Source organism: Onychomys torridus, unplaced genomic scaffold (genome assembly GCF_903995425.1).
Source record: "Onychomys torridus unplaced genomic scaffold, mOncTor1.1, whole genome shotgun sequence".
Lineage (NCBI taxonomy): Eukaryota > Metazoa > Chordata > Mammalia > Rodentia > Cricetidae > Onychomys > Onychomys torridus.
In genome coordinates, this window is record NW_023412724.1 from 1 (window position 1) to 14,164 (window position 14,164).

At 56.1% G+C, this 14,164-nt stretch overlaps 1 protein-coding gene and 1 long non-coding RNA gene across 2 annotated transcripts; one reads left to right on the forward strand and one right to left on the reverse strand.

Moving 5' to 3' along the window:
• Window positions 1-514: 514 nt before the first annotated feature.
• Window positions 515-3,776, reverse strand: LOC118575806. Its single transcript, XR_004943892.1, has 4 exons — window positions 3,704-3,776; window positions 2,554-3,428; window positions 2,199-2,340; window positions 515-574 (listed from the first exon to the last, which is right to left on the reverse strand). It is a non-coding gene; the product is annotated as an uncharacterized LOC118575806 (long non-coding RNA).
• Window positions 3,657-8,419, forward strand: Sirt6 (sirtuin 6). The gene is made up of 8 exons (XM_036176209.1): window positions 3,657-3,881; window positions 5,034-5,161; window positions 5,614-5,796; window positions 6,386-6,445; window positions 7,214-7,309; window positions 7,380-7,460; window positions 7,771-7,894; window positions 7,986-8,419. Exons 1-8 carry the CDS (start codon window positions 3,816-3,818, stop codon window positions 8,250-8,252), a joined length of 1,005 nt encoding a protein of 334 aa, XP_036032102.1. The 5' UTR covers window positions 3,657-3,815; the 3' UTR covers window positions 8,253-8,419.
• Window positions 8,420-14,164: the final 5,745 nt, after the last annotated feature.

Genomic DNA, 14,164 nt, shown 5'->3' on the forward strand with positions numbered 1-14,164 from the left:
GCACCTTCCGCACCCTCTCTGAGCCTCCCTTCATCTCTCAAATGCAGACAATATAAGCTCATTCCTTGAAGAACCAGCGTGAGGGTGGGATTGGGGCTCACAGGGAAGAGCACTTGTAAATCCCCATGGAATTGCAAAATTCAGAGGGATTCAAATAAAAACAGGGGTGTGAAGAGTTTGGAGGTATCTCACTGACACCCTGCCAGCATGTGCAAAGGCCCTGCTTCCATCCCTTGAGGAGGTCACAGTGACAACTGTGACCGGGACTGGGGGTGGGAGAGCAAAGCCAGGCCTTCAGAGGGAGTCAGTAGACCCATGTGGGGGGTTAGCATTTGGTTAACAGGAAAAAAAAAAAAAAAAAACAAAACTGGTCCATGAAGCTGCTGGGAAAGTCACTGGGGGCATGGGGTGGGGGTGGGGGTGACTAAAGGCGGAGCCCTGGGTTCTAAGCTACAGTGGGGGCTCCAGGAGGTAGGACTGAGGGCTCATGCCCTCCCCCAGCCCTACAGACACACCTCTGTCTTCTTGAACCTTGCCCGGAGGGTCTTCATCACACTGGCTGGGGGCTCTCCTCCTGTCTCTAGGGAAGGAGTGGGTGAAGTGAGGTAGGGTGTGGGGGCAGTCACCACAGCACCCTGCACAGCACAGCCTCTATGCTCACCTCACACTGCCAGCCCCCACCAGGGCAGATCTGCTACCCTCTCTGCTGTGTGTCTCCCCATGCAGGTTACTTGCCCTCTCTGAGAACCGTCCTCAACTGTAAACAGAGGAGATAATCCCCCCTTGGTTCCATAGCTGTGAGTGCTCAGTGCAGTCACTAGAAGAGGCTCACAGACGGTAAACAGGCATCACCATGACACTGCTCTGCAATCTTGAACTTGTACAACCACTGATGCCAATAATCCCCCCACCGTCTCTGTGGAACTCCTGTTCATGAAACCCCATGGCTGATCCATGCCTGTCCCCCAGAGAGAAGGAACTCCACCTCCCCATGGGGAACTTCCTGCATTCTCCTTGGATGGGTCAATTCCTCGACCTCAATCCAGCATTCTAAGCAAGGAGCCCTCACCAGGCTTAGTCCAGTAACACTCTCCTTACTTACTAGAATTAGAGGGGAGGAGACACTGGACAGGCAGTCCCTTGTTGCCAGACCCACCCACCCATCCAACCATCCATCCATCCAACCACCCATCCATCCATCCATCCATCCACCCATCCATCCATCCATCCATCCACCCACCCACCCATCCATCCATCCATCCATCCACCCATCCATCCATCCACCCATCCATCCACCCATCCATCCATCCAACCACCCATCCACCCATCCACCCATCCACCCATCCATCCATCATCCATCCACCCATCCATCCATCCATCCATCCATCCAACCACCCATCCATCCATCCATCCACCCACCCACCCACCCATCCATCCACCCATCCATCCATCCACCCACCCACCCACCCATCCACCCATCCATCCATCCACCCACCCACCCATCCACCCATCCATCCATCCATCCACCCATCCATCCACCCATCCATCCATCCACCCATCCATCCATCCACCCATCCATCCACCCATCCATCCATCCACCCACCCATCCATCCATCCATCCACCCATCCATCCATCCACCCATCCATCCATCCATCCATCCATCCACCCACCCACCCACCCATCCATCCACCCACCCACCCACCCACCCATCCACCCATCCATCCACCCACCCACCCACCCATCCATCCATCCACCCACCCACCCACCCACCCATCCATCCATCCACCCACCCACCCACCCACCCATCCACCCATCCATCCATCCACCCACCCACCCATCCACCCATCCATCCATCCATCCATCCACCCATCCATCCACCCATCCATCCATCCACCCATCCACCCATCCATCCACCCATCCATCCATCCACCCATCCATCCACCCATCCATCCATCCATCCACCCATCCATCCACCCACCCATCCATCCACCCACCCACCCACCCATCCATCCATCCACCCACCCACCCCACCCACCCATCCACCCATCCATCCATCCACCCATCCACCCATCCATCCATCCATCCATCCATCATCCATCCATCCACCCATCCATGCATCTACCCATCCATCCATCCACATGTCCACCCACCCGTCCATCCTTCCTCCTCTACACTCAATGTGACTGTTCACTCTTACCCCCAACTATAAAGTTCAATCACACCCAACGGTGAGTAACACCCAGGAGCCTGGTCCACGGGTTTCCAGTCAGGAGAATCGCAGCCTGGAGGTGGGGAAGGCCTCCTGGAAGAGGTGACTGCAGCAGCACAGGTCCAGTGACCTGTGGGTCCCCACAAAGGTTCAGGGAGGAGGGTGCACACTGAGCCAGGGCCGTGGCTGTCTGGTGGGACGCATGCGCCTGTCATGAGTGTGTGGGTGCATGTGTTCGGGGTGTCGCAGGCAGCCGGCTGTGGCGCAGCACCGGTTCCCAGGCCTCCCTTTCCTTGGGACCCAGGGCCGTGTCCACCCGGGCCTCCCCAGCCTATCTCCCTACCTCAGGCGACTGCAGACCAGAGCCCTGCGTCCGTCCACCACAGCCTCTCTGGTTACTCGCTCCAGGTGCGAGCTGCCAGCAGCAGAGTCGGGGTGACACCCGATCAGGTTTGGGGGGGCACCCGCCCAGGGGGATGGGGTGAGCAGAGGGAGGAGACAAGCTGCGCTGGCCAGCGTGCTCAGCTGGGCAGCCCCAGGACGGCCTCTCCCTCCCGCCTGTGCGCTCCCTCCTCCGGGAAGCCTTCCTGGGGGTCCCCGCCGGGATCACGAGGTTCCCGTAGTCACATGCTGCCCTCACCCGGGTTCCCAGGCACCATCACTATGACCTGGTCCTGCCTATGACCACCACCAGCAGGCACAAGGGTCGGGTTGTGATCGTGACCCCAGTATCTCCTTCTCCATCTATCTCTCTGGGCACCTCTGTGTAACATATGGGACTCGCTCCGTTCGGGGGACCTGATGCTCTGTGCTATCCCTGGAGACGCACCCCAGAAACAAAGCCGAGGAATTATTGGCAGGGAGTCCGGGGGTCTTTGCTCTGCCCCCGAACCCCACGTTCCCATTCATTCTCTCTCTCCTGTGGCCCAGAGAGCGGCAGAGACGGTCTGAGAATCACACAGCGGAGGGTCTCACGCAGCCCAGACTGGCTTTGAACTCCCACAGGGGCTGCATGCACGCAGGGCGGGGCTCTGCCCACTGAGCCAAAGCCCCAGAGGGGTTTATTTTTAATGGGTTTTGTTGGTGAGTTTGTCCCTGTTATGAAACAGGGTCTCGCTGCCCAGCCGGGCTGGCCTGGGACTCGCAAGCCTCCTGCCTCGGCTCCAGTGAGCGGCCACAACATCAACTTTCCGGTCCGGGACAGCCCGCAGCCTAGGTCTGGGGAACGCACACGAGTCAGCTGCCAGCACTACTGATGGCGCGCGTGGCGTCAGCGCGGCGTCAGCGCGGCGCATGCACTCTGGAAAGGACGCCTCTTCCGCCGCCGCCGCCATCACCCACACCCCACACACCCTCACCCACACCCCACACACACACCCCACACACACACACCCCCCACACACCCTCACCCACACCCCACACACCCTCACCCACACCCCCCCACACCCACACCCCACACACCCCCACACCCCACACACACCGCACACACACACCCGTGGCTCTAGGGAAGGCGGGTCCTCTTCCCCGGCTGACTCCTCCCCACTTCCGGCGGAAGCGGTCTCAACAAGGGAAACTTTATTGTTCCGTGCGGCAGCGCCGGCGACGATGTCGGTGAATTATGCGGCCGGGCTGTCACCGTACGCGGACAAGGGCAAGTGTGGACTGCCCGAGGTGAGGGCCGCGGTGTCGGGGTCCCCGGATGACCCCAGACGGGCCGGGGCCGGGGGCCGGGGGAGCGGGGGCCGGGGGACCGGGGGCCGGGGGACCGGGGGAGCGGGGGCCGGGGCCGGGGCCGGGGCCGGGGCCGGAGGAGCGGGGGCCGGAGGAGCGGGGGCCGGAGGAGCGGGGGCCGGAGGAGCGGGGGCCGGGGCCGGAGGAGCGGGGGCCGGAGGAGCGGGGGCCGGGGGCCGGGGGAGCGGGGGAGCGGGGCCGGGGACCGGGGACCGGGGGCCGGGGGCCGGGGCATCTGGACAATGGGAAGGACTTCCCGGAGGGCGGGCGGCACGCCCCTGAGCGTCCGGGCTGACTCGGGTCCGGCCGGGGAAGGGTGCGCGGTTACTGACCCCGCTCTGTGTACCCCAGGCCGGCCTGACCCCGCTCTGTGAACCCCAGGCCGGCCTGACCCCGCTCTGAACCCCAGGCCGGCCTGACCCCGCTCTGTGTACCCCAGGCTGGCCTGACCCCGCTCTGAACCCCAGGCCGGCCTGACCCCGCTCTGTGTACCCCAGGCTGGCCTGACCCCGCTCTGAACCCCAGGCCGGCCTGACCCCGCTCTGTACCCCAGGCTGGCCTGACCCCGCTCTGTACCCCAGGGCCGGCCTGACCCCGCTCTGTACCCCAGGCCGGCCTGACCCCGCTCTGTACCCCAGGCCGGCCTGACCCCGCTCTGTACCCCAGGCCGGCCTGACCCCGCTCTGTGTACCCCAGGCTGGCCTGACCCCGCTCTGTGTACCCCAGGCTGGCCTGACCCCGCTCTGTACCCCAGGCTGGCCTGACCCCGCTCTGTACCCCAGGCTGGCCTGACCCCGCTCTGTGTACCCCAGGCTGGCCTGACCCCGCTCTGTACCCCAGGCCGGCCTGACCCCGCTCTGTACCCCAGGCTGGCCTGACCCCGCTCTGTGTACCCCAGGCCGGCCTGACCCCGCTCTGTACCCCAGGCTGGCCTAGGCAAACCCGCATCTTGATTTAGGAGACACTGGGGTTATCCAAAGTCAGGCCGGAAGTGAGGTCACTGGGTGTCACGGGCGCCTGCTGAACTAGCCCACTGGGGGGAGGGTGAGAGGGAGTCACGTGCTGACCCCTTATGCCCTCTGACCCCCACAGATCTTCGACCCCCCGGAGGAGCTGGAGCACAAGGTGTGGGAGCTGGCACGGCTGATGTGGCAGTCCTCCAGAGTGGTCTTCCACACGGGCGCCGGCATCAGCACCGCCTCTGGCATCCCCGACTTCAGGTCCGTGCCACGGAGGGGAAACTGAGGCAGGGCTCTTGCTGATACCTCCAGGGACTGGGGTGACGCGGGAGAGCAACCTTTCCGTGTCCCCGTGTCCAGCAGACACTTCACATGTTCGCATGCCCACTAGCAAGAACATACCCGAATGATAGCGTAGCTGCAAGGGATGCGGGCAAGTGCAGCCTTTGGAATTTGCAGGCTCACGGGGACGGCTGCAAAGCACTCTGGGAAGGCGGGCCCAGACCCAGTGAGCTCCCATGCCTTCTTACCCCCAGGCCCTAAGCCTCTTAGTGAAGCCGCCCGCTCTCTCCATAGAGCCCTTGCCTACGTGGCTGCCTGCCAGCGTCCCCAACAGGGTCCGGCATGGACCGACTCCGGTGTTAGCAGGGGCCGCGGGCTGGGAAGTGAGTTTCTGGCCGGTTTCTCTTCCTTGCTCTGCTCGTTGCCCCCAGAGGCCCCCACGGCGTGTGGACCATGGAGGAGCGTGGCCTGGCCCCCAAGTTCGACACCACCTTTGAGAGCGCCAGGCCCTCCAAGACGCACATGGCCCTGGTGCAGCTGGAGCGCGTGGGCTTCCTCAGCTTCCTGGTCAGCCAGAATGTGGACGGGCTGCACGTGCGCTCCGGCTTCCCCAGGTCAGGTGGGAGGGGGCCAAGGGGCGTGGGGGCACCCCTTCCCCTCACGGCATTTATCGGAGATGGAAAGAGGGCGGAGCTTGGAGCCCAAAGCAGGCCAGCGCTTGGTCAATAGGGATTCTAAGCAGGGGCACTCTGCCTGACCACGCCCCCAGCCCTCACTGGGGATTCTGGGCAGGCTTTCTTAAGCCAACAGATTTTTTTTTTTTTAGTGGCTTATTTTGAACCAGTTTCTCAATGTAACCCTGGATGTCCTGAATCTCGCTCTGTATCCCAGGCTGGACTTGAACTCCCAGAGATCCATCTGCCTCTGTCTCCTGGGATTAAGGGCGTGCGCCACCACTGTCCATCTGGACAGCAGTTGTTTGTAGTGGGGAGCAGGTAGTTGTGTGTTTGCAAAAATAAGGTCGGCTCTTTCCGTAACAATTCCTCAGACCGGGACAGGCTTGATGTGAGGATCAGGAAAGAGAAGTCCGTGGGCCTTGTGGATGAGCAGCCCGGGAAGGCTTTCTGGAGGAGGAGGCAGGCTGAGCAACTGGCCCAAGCCTCGGGCTTTGGGAAAGGTCCTGACTCACATCCTCTTCCACAGGGACAAGCTGGCAGAGCTCCACGGAAACATGTTTGTAGAGGAATGTCCCAAGTGTAAGACGTGAGTGTGAAGGCCAGGAGGGCGGGCTTAGCCAGGCTCTCCCGGGGTGGGCCTAGGGGAGCCTGGGAGGCGGCCCTGTCTCCAGGGACAGTCAGATAAACAGACTGGAAATAGGCAGAGCCTTCCTTTGCAATCCCCCAAGCAAGGAGCTACAAAATGGGGTGTCACAAGCCACGCCCTTGGAAATGAGGGGTTCTCCCTGCCCCCTCCCCCAACCCACACCCCTGGGCTGGAGGGTAGCAAGGCTTTACACCAGAGCCGCGGGGTGCTAGGCAAGAGCTGTGCTTCTGGGTCTCTCTGGTGGTTCTTTTTCAGAAAGAACCTCATTAAATTGCCTGGGTTAGCCTGGAATCTGCCATCCTCCTGCCTCAGCTTCCTGGGTGCTGAGATCACAGGTGCTGAGATCATCATGTTGGGCTTAGCTGCCTCTGTCCCCCGCCCCCCACTTGTGGGCGCCTTAACTCAGTCCCTGTCAGAACTGTGGCTGGCTGGTTTAGCCAAGTAGGCAGTGAGCTCGCGGGGTCCCCGTCTCAGCTTATGCTCCACCGTGCCCTCTTCATACTTCGGTTCTGGTGACTCAGACTTAGGGCCTTATGTTTGCATGGCGAGCACTTTGCAGACCGAGCCGTCTGCCTATCTGTCCCTTGGCTGTGTGTCTTGCTGTGTGGCCCAGGGGTTGAGCCTGTGCCCCAGTACACTGGTTCTGCCACCTGCAGATCCTTGAACGAACACTAGAGAAAGCACGTCCCCCGCTTCCTCCCTGTGCAGGCAGTACGTGAGAGACGCAGTCGTGGGGACCATGGGCCTCAAGGCCACGGGCCGGCTCTGCACGGTAGCCAAGGCGAGGGGACTCCGGGCCTGTAGGTGAGTGACTTGCCTCACACCTGCACCCGTCAGGAGGTGAGGGCCCTGACTCCCTTCCCTGACCTGCCAGAGGGGAGCTGAGGGACACCATTCTGGACTGGGAAGACGCCCTGCCTGACCGGGACCTGATGCTCGCTGATGAGGCCAGCAGGTATGACCCTGCGCTCCCTGGGTGGGAGCATGGGATAGACTTCCACAGAAGGTCAGGACGCAGGAGTGGGACAGCAGAGGGGTCCCCTGCATCACCCACACCTTGGGCAGGATAGAGGCAAAGGAGAACACAGGATGACTGGAAGGTTTGTTTAGTTTCTTGTTTTCAGGGTTTCTGTGGTACTGGGGAGAATACTGAGCCTTGTGTGTAGTAATAAATCCTGTGCACAGAGCCAGCGCCTCACTAGAGATTCTGGGCGGGGCTCCAGCCTGGCCACGCCCTCAGCCCCCTCACTGCTTCCTGCTCTCAGAACCGCAGACCTGTCAGTCACCCTGGGCACTTCGCTGCAGATCCGTCCCAGTGGGAACCTGCCCCTTGCCACTAAGCGCCGGGGAGGTCGTCTGGTCATTGTCAACCTACAGCCCACAAAACACGTATGTGCCAGTGCCCTGCCCTGTGGCCCACAAAGCCCTGTCTCCCCTGCCATGTCCTCTGCTCCGACCTGACCATCCCTTATTCGGGCAGGACCGCCAGGCTGACCTGTGCATCCACGGCTATGTGGACGAGGTGATGAGCAGGCTCATGAAGCATCTGGGGCTGGAGATCCCCACCTGGGAAGGACCCCGTGTGCTGGACAAGGCCCTGCCACCCCTGCCGCGCCCAGCTGCACCCAAGGCTGAGCCTCCTGCACATTTCAATGGCTCAGTGCACACTCCGTGTAAGCCAGAGCCCGACAGCTCTGTACCCCACAGGCCCCCCAAAAGAGTGAAGACCGAGGCTGTACCCAGCTGACCCAAGTGTGTGGGGCAGGAGGGGTACTTGTAGGAACCACACATGTTGGGGTTTTTTGTTTTGTTTTTTATGTGCTGGGGACTGAGCCCAGACTTGCACATGCCATGCCCTGCCGTTTTCAGATTTTTCTTTGAGACCTGGGCTCCCTAAGTCACTCAGGCTGGCCTTGAACTTACTGCTGTAGCCCAGGCTGGCCTGGAGCTAGCGCCCTGCCCACCCTCAGCCTCCACAGTAGCAGGGATGGCATTCGGATGCCACCAGGCCCAGCACAGCTCCTTCCGAGTCTCACTGTGTCCCCTTGTCTGGGTCCCTCCGTGGAATCTCAGGACACAGGCAGTCCCACACGAGCGGAAGAGGCTGTATCCCAGGGCTGGGGATTAGTGTGCCTCTCCACCCACCACACCTCGCTTGTGACTCAGGATGTGCCCGAGGGGCAGCCACACACTCCACCCCACACCCCTTGACCCAGAGCCACTGGGACCCATCTATGCATAGGAGGGACAAGGGACCCATCTGCAATAAACACGGAATTCCTTTTGTTTGGTTTAAATTTTATTACATTTACTTATTCCCTTTATGTGTGTACGTGTGTCTACACACGTGTGGGGGGGTGGGGGGGGGTTAATGTGAGGCCGTCAGGGAACAACTTGAAGGAGTCGGGTCTCCCTCCCACCAGGTGGCTCCTAGGAACGGAACTCAGGCCCCGTCAGACTTGGCTGCCTTTCCCAGCTGAGCCTTCTCACCAGCCCAGCCTGCTTTATTTGCCTGAATGTGTTAGGGTCCCCAGCCCGCCTGGCCCAAAAAGTTAAGATTTTTTTTTACAGTCACTGCACCGCAGGATGGCCAAGTCTGTGGATCAGACCGCTCCTGTGACACCTTTCCTCCGCAGCTGTCCTCTCTGGGGACGGGTCTCCCAGGAGCCTCTTATGCCTACACACCACCCACACATGGTTTTTGAGACAGGTTTCACTGAGCCTAGAGTGCACCCTTTAGCTAGGCTGGCCCTCAAGCCCCAGACATTCCGGTTACCAGGACATGCCTGTTTTTTTGATTTGGTGTGTGGGTTTTGCCCACATGTATGTCTGATCCTACACAGCTGCCTGGTGACTGCAGAGGCCGTCGGATCCCCAGGAACTGGAGTCACAGATGGTTGTGAGTCACCATGTCTGTGTGCTGGGACTAGAACTCGGGTCCTCTACGAGAGCAGCCGATGCTCTGGCCACTGGGTCATGTCTCCAGGCCCCTGCCTCTCCTGCACATTCTTCTTTTGAGACAGTCTCTATGCATCCCTGGCTGGCCTCGGGTCACAGAGATCGTAGGCATAGCCCACATTGCCCTGGCAAGACCTGCCTTTTTTATGTGAGTCCTGGGTATTTGAACTCGGGTCCTCATGCTTACACTGAGCCATGTCCCAGCAGCTCTTAGGCATCTGGTTGGTCAACCCAGCTGCTATGCCCAGCTTGGCACTGTTTTGAGGTCAGAGAAGTGAGGACACTCAGGGAATTATTGCTCTCCCACTGTCTCCCTTGGGTCTGTTTCTGTATGTCTTGTCTGTCCGTGTGTCCGTCACTATAGTCAACTAAAACTTACCATCCAACCAGAGCAACCACAGCAACTAACTTACCATCCCGACCAGAGCAAACCAACAGGTCAACTAACTTACCACCGACCAGAGCAACCACAGTCAACTAACTTACCATCCAACCAGAGGCAACCACAGTCAACTAACTACCATCCCGACCAGAGCAAACACAGTCAACTAACTTACCATCCAACCAGAGCAACCACAGTCAACTAACTTACCATCCAACCAGAGCAACCACACACAGTCAACTAACTTACCATCCAAACAGAGCAACCAAACACAGTCAACTAACTTACCATCCAAACAGAGCAAACACAGTCAACTAACTTACCATCCAACCAGAGCAACCAAACACAGTCAACTAACTTACCATCCAACCAGAGCAACCACACACAGTCAACTAACTTACCATCCAAACAGAGCAACCAACCACAGTCAACTAACTTACCATCCGAACAGAGCAACCAAACACAGTCAACTAACTTTACCATCCAAACAGAGCAAACACAGTCAACTAACTTACCATCCAACCAGAGCAACCACACACAGTCAACTAACTTACCATCCAAACCAGAGCAACCACAGTCAACTAACTTACCATCCGACCAGAGCAACCAAACACAGTCAACTAACTTACCATCCGACCAGAGCAACCACAGTCAACTAACTTACCATCCGACCAGAGCAACCAAACACAGTCAACTAACTTACCATCCGACCAGAGCAACCACACACAGTCAACTAACTTACCATCCAAACAGAGCAACCACAGTCAACTAACTTACCATCCAACCAGAGCAACCAACCACAGTCAACTAACTTACCATCCAACAGAGCAACCAAACACAGTCAACTAACTTACCATCCAACCAGAGCAACCAAACACAGTCAACTAACTTACCATCCAACCAGAGCAACCACACACAGTCAACTAACTTACCATCCAAAACGAGCAACCAACAGTCAAACTAACTTACCATCCAACCAGAGCAACCACACAACAGTCAACTAACTTACCATCCGACCAGAAGAACCACAGTCAACTAACTTACCATACCGACCAGAGCAACCACACACAGTCAACTAACTTACCATCCGACCAGAGCAACCACACACAGTCAACTAATACTTACCATCCAAACAGAGCAAACACAGTCAACTAACTTACCATCCAAACAGAGCAACCAAACCACAGTCAACTAACTTACCATCCAAACAGAGCAACCAAACACAGTCAACTAACTTACCATCCAACCAGAGCAACCAACCACAGTCAACTAACTTACCATCCGACCAGAGCAACCACACACAGTCAACTAACTTACCATCCAAACAGAGCAAACACAGTCAACTAACTTACCATCCAACCAGAGCAACCACACACAGTCAACTAACTTACCATCCGACCACAGCAACCACAGTCAACTAACTTACCATCCAAACAGAGCAACCAAACACAGTCAACTAACTTACCATCCAACCAGAGCAACCACACACAGTCAACTAACTTACCATCCAAACAGAGCAACCAAACACAGTCAACTAACTTACCATCCGACCAGAGCAACCAAACACAGTCAACTAACTTACCATCCAAACAGAGCAACCAAACACAGTCAACTAACTTACCATCCGACCAGAGCAACCACACACAGTCAACTAACTTACCATCCGACCAGAGCAACCACCCACAGTCAACTAACTTACCATCCGACCAGAGCAACCAAACACAGTCAACTAACTTACCATCCAAACAGAGCAACCACAGTCAACTAACTTACCATCCAAACAGAGCAACCACACACAGTCAACTAACTTACCATCCAACCAGAGCAACCACAGTCAACTAACTTACCATCCGACCAGAGCAACCACAGTCAACTAACTTACCATCCGACCAGAGCAACCACAGTCAACTAACTTACCATCCAACCAGAGCAACCACAGTCAACTAACTTACCATCCAACCAGAGCAACCAACACACAGTCAACTAACTTACCATCCAAACAGAGCAAACACAGTCAACTAACTTACCATCCAAACAGAGCAACCACACACAGTCAACTAACTTACCATCCGACCAGAGCAACCACACACAGTCAACTAACTTACCATCCAAACAGAGCAACCACAGTCAACTAACTTACCATCCGAACAGAGCAACCACACACAGTCAACTAACTTACCATCCAACTAGAGCAACCACACACAGTCAACTAACTTACCATCCAAACAGAGCAAACACAGTCAACTAACTTACCATCCGACCAGAGCAACCAAACAGTCAACTAACTTACCATCCAAACAGAGCAACCACACACAGTCAACTAACTTACCATCCAAACAGAGCAACCAAACACAGTCAACTAACTTACCATCCAAACAGAGCAACCAAACACAGTCAACTAACTTACCATCCGACCAGAGCAACCACAGTCAACTAACTTACCATCCGACCAGAGCAACCACAGTCAACTAACTTACCATCCGACCAGAGCAAACACAGTCAACTAACTTACCATCCAACCAGAGCAACCACAGTCAACTAACTTACCATCCAACCAGAGCAACCACACACAGTCAACTAACTTACCATCCAAACAGAGCAACCACACACAGTCAAACTAACTTACCATCCCAACAGAGCAACCAAACACAGTCAACTAACTTACCATCCAAACAGAGCAACCAAACACAGTCAACTAACTTACCATCCAACCAGAGCAACCACACACAGTCAACTAACTTACCATCCAAACAGAGCAACCAACCACAGTCAACTAACTTACCATCCGAACAGAGCAACCAAACACAGTCAACTAACTTACCATCCAAACAGAGCAAACACAGTCAACTAACTTACCATCCAACCAGAGCAACCACACACAGTCAACTAACTTACCATCCAACCAGAGCAACCACAGTCAACTAACTTACCATCCAACCAGAGCAACCACACACAGTCAACTAACTTACCATCCGACCAGAGCAACCACAGTCAACTAACTTACCATCCGACCAGAGCAACCACACACAGTCAACTAACTTACCATCCAAACAGAGCAAACACAGTCAACTAACTTACCATCCAAACAGAGCAACCAACCACAGTCAACTAACTTACCATCCAAACAGAGCAAACACAGTCAACTAACTTACCATCCAACCAGAGCAACCACACACAGTCAACTAACTTACCATCCAAACAGAGCAACCACAGTCAACTAACTTACCATCCAACCAGAGCAACCACACACAGTCAACTAACTTACCATCCGACCAGAGCAACCACAGTCAACTAACTTACCATCCGACCAGAGCAACCACACACAGTCAACTAACTTACCATCCGACCAGAGCAACCAAACACAGTCAACTAACTTACCATCCAAACAGAGCAAACACAGTCAACTAACTTACCATCCAACCAGAGCAACCAAACACAGTCAACTAACTTACCATCCAAACAGAGCAACCAAACACAGTCAACTAACTTACCATCCAACCAGAGCAACCAAACACAGTCAACTAACTTACCATCCGACCAGAGCAACCACACACAGTCAACTAACTTACCATCCAACCAGAGCAACCACAGTCAACTAACTTACCATCCGACCAGAGCAACCACAGTCAACTAACTTACCATCCAACCAGAGCAACCAAACACAGTCAACTAACTTACCATCCGACCAGAGCAACCACACACAGTCAACTAACTTACCATCCAAACAGAGCAACCAAACACAGTCAACTAACTTACCATCCAACCAGAGCAACCAAACACAGTCAACTAACTTACCATCCGACCAGAGCAACCACACACAGTCAACTAACTTACCATCCAACCAGAGCAACCAAACACAGTCAACTAACTTACCATCCAACTAAAAAATTAATAGATAAGAGGGCGATTCATGGGGTAGGGGATTTAGCTCAGTGGTAGAGTGCTTGCCTAGCAAGTGCAAGGCCCTGGGTTCGATCATCAGCTCTGATATGAATTCACAACATGCCCCCACAGTTGGGCATGCCCAGAGGACCTAGACACTTCTGCCTAGCTATTTCCAGTTCAAAATAACCATTTCCAGGTCAAAATGTCTCACGTGACCAGGACCACATGGCTTGGCATGGTTGCGTAAACGTAACCATGTGATCTACTCGCATGCACCATGTGATCTACTCGCATGCGTGGAATAGCCACATGAGCCTGTGTACACAGGCACGGCCCAGCCTTTATAAGCCGGTACCATGTTCCCTGGCTTCTCTCTCTCTTGATCACGTGTGTTTCCCGAAGGCCTGTTCACGTCTGTCTCTCTCTTTTCTAGG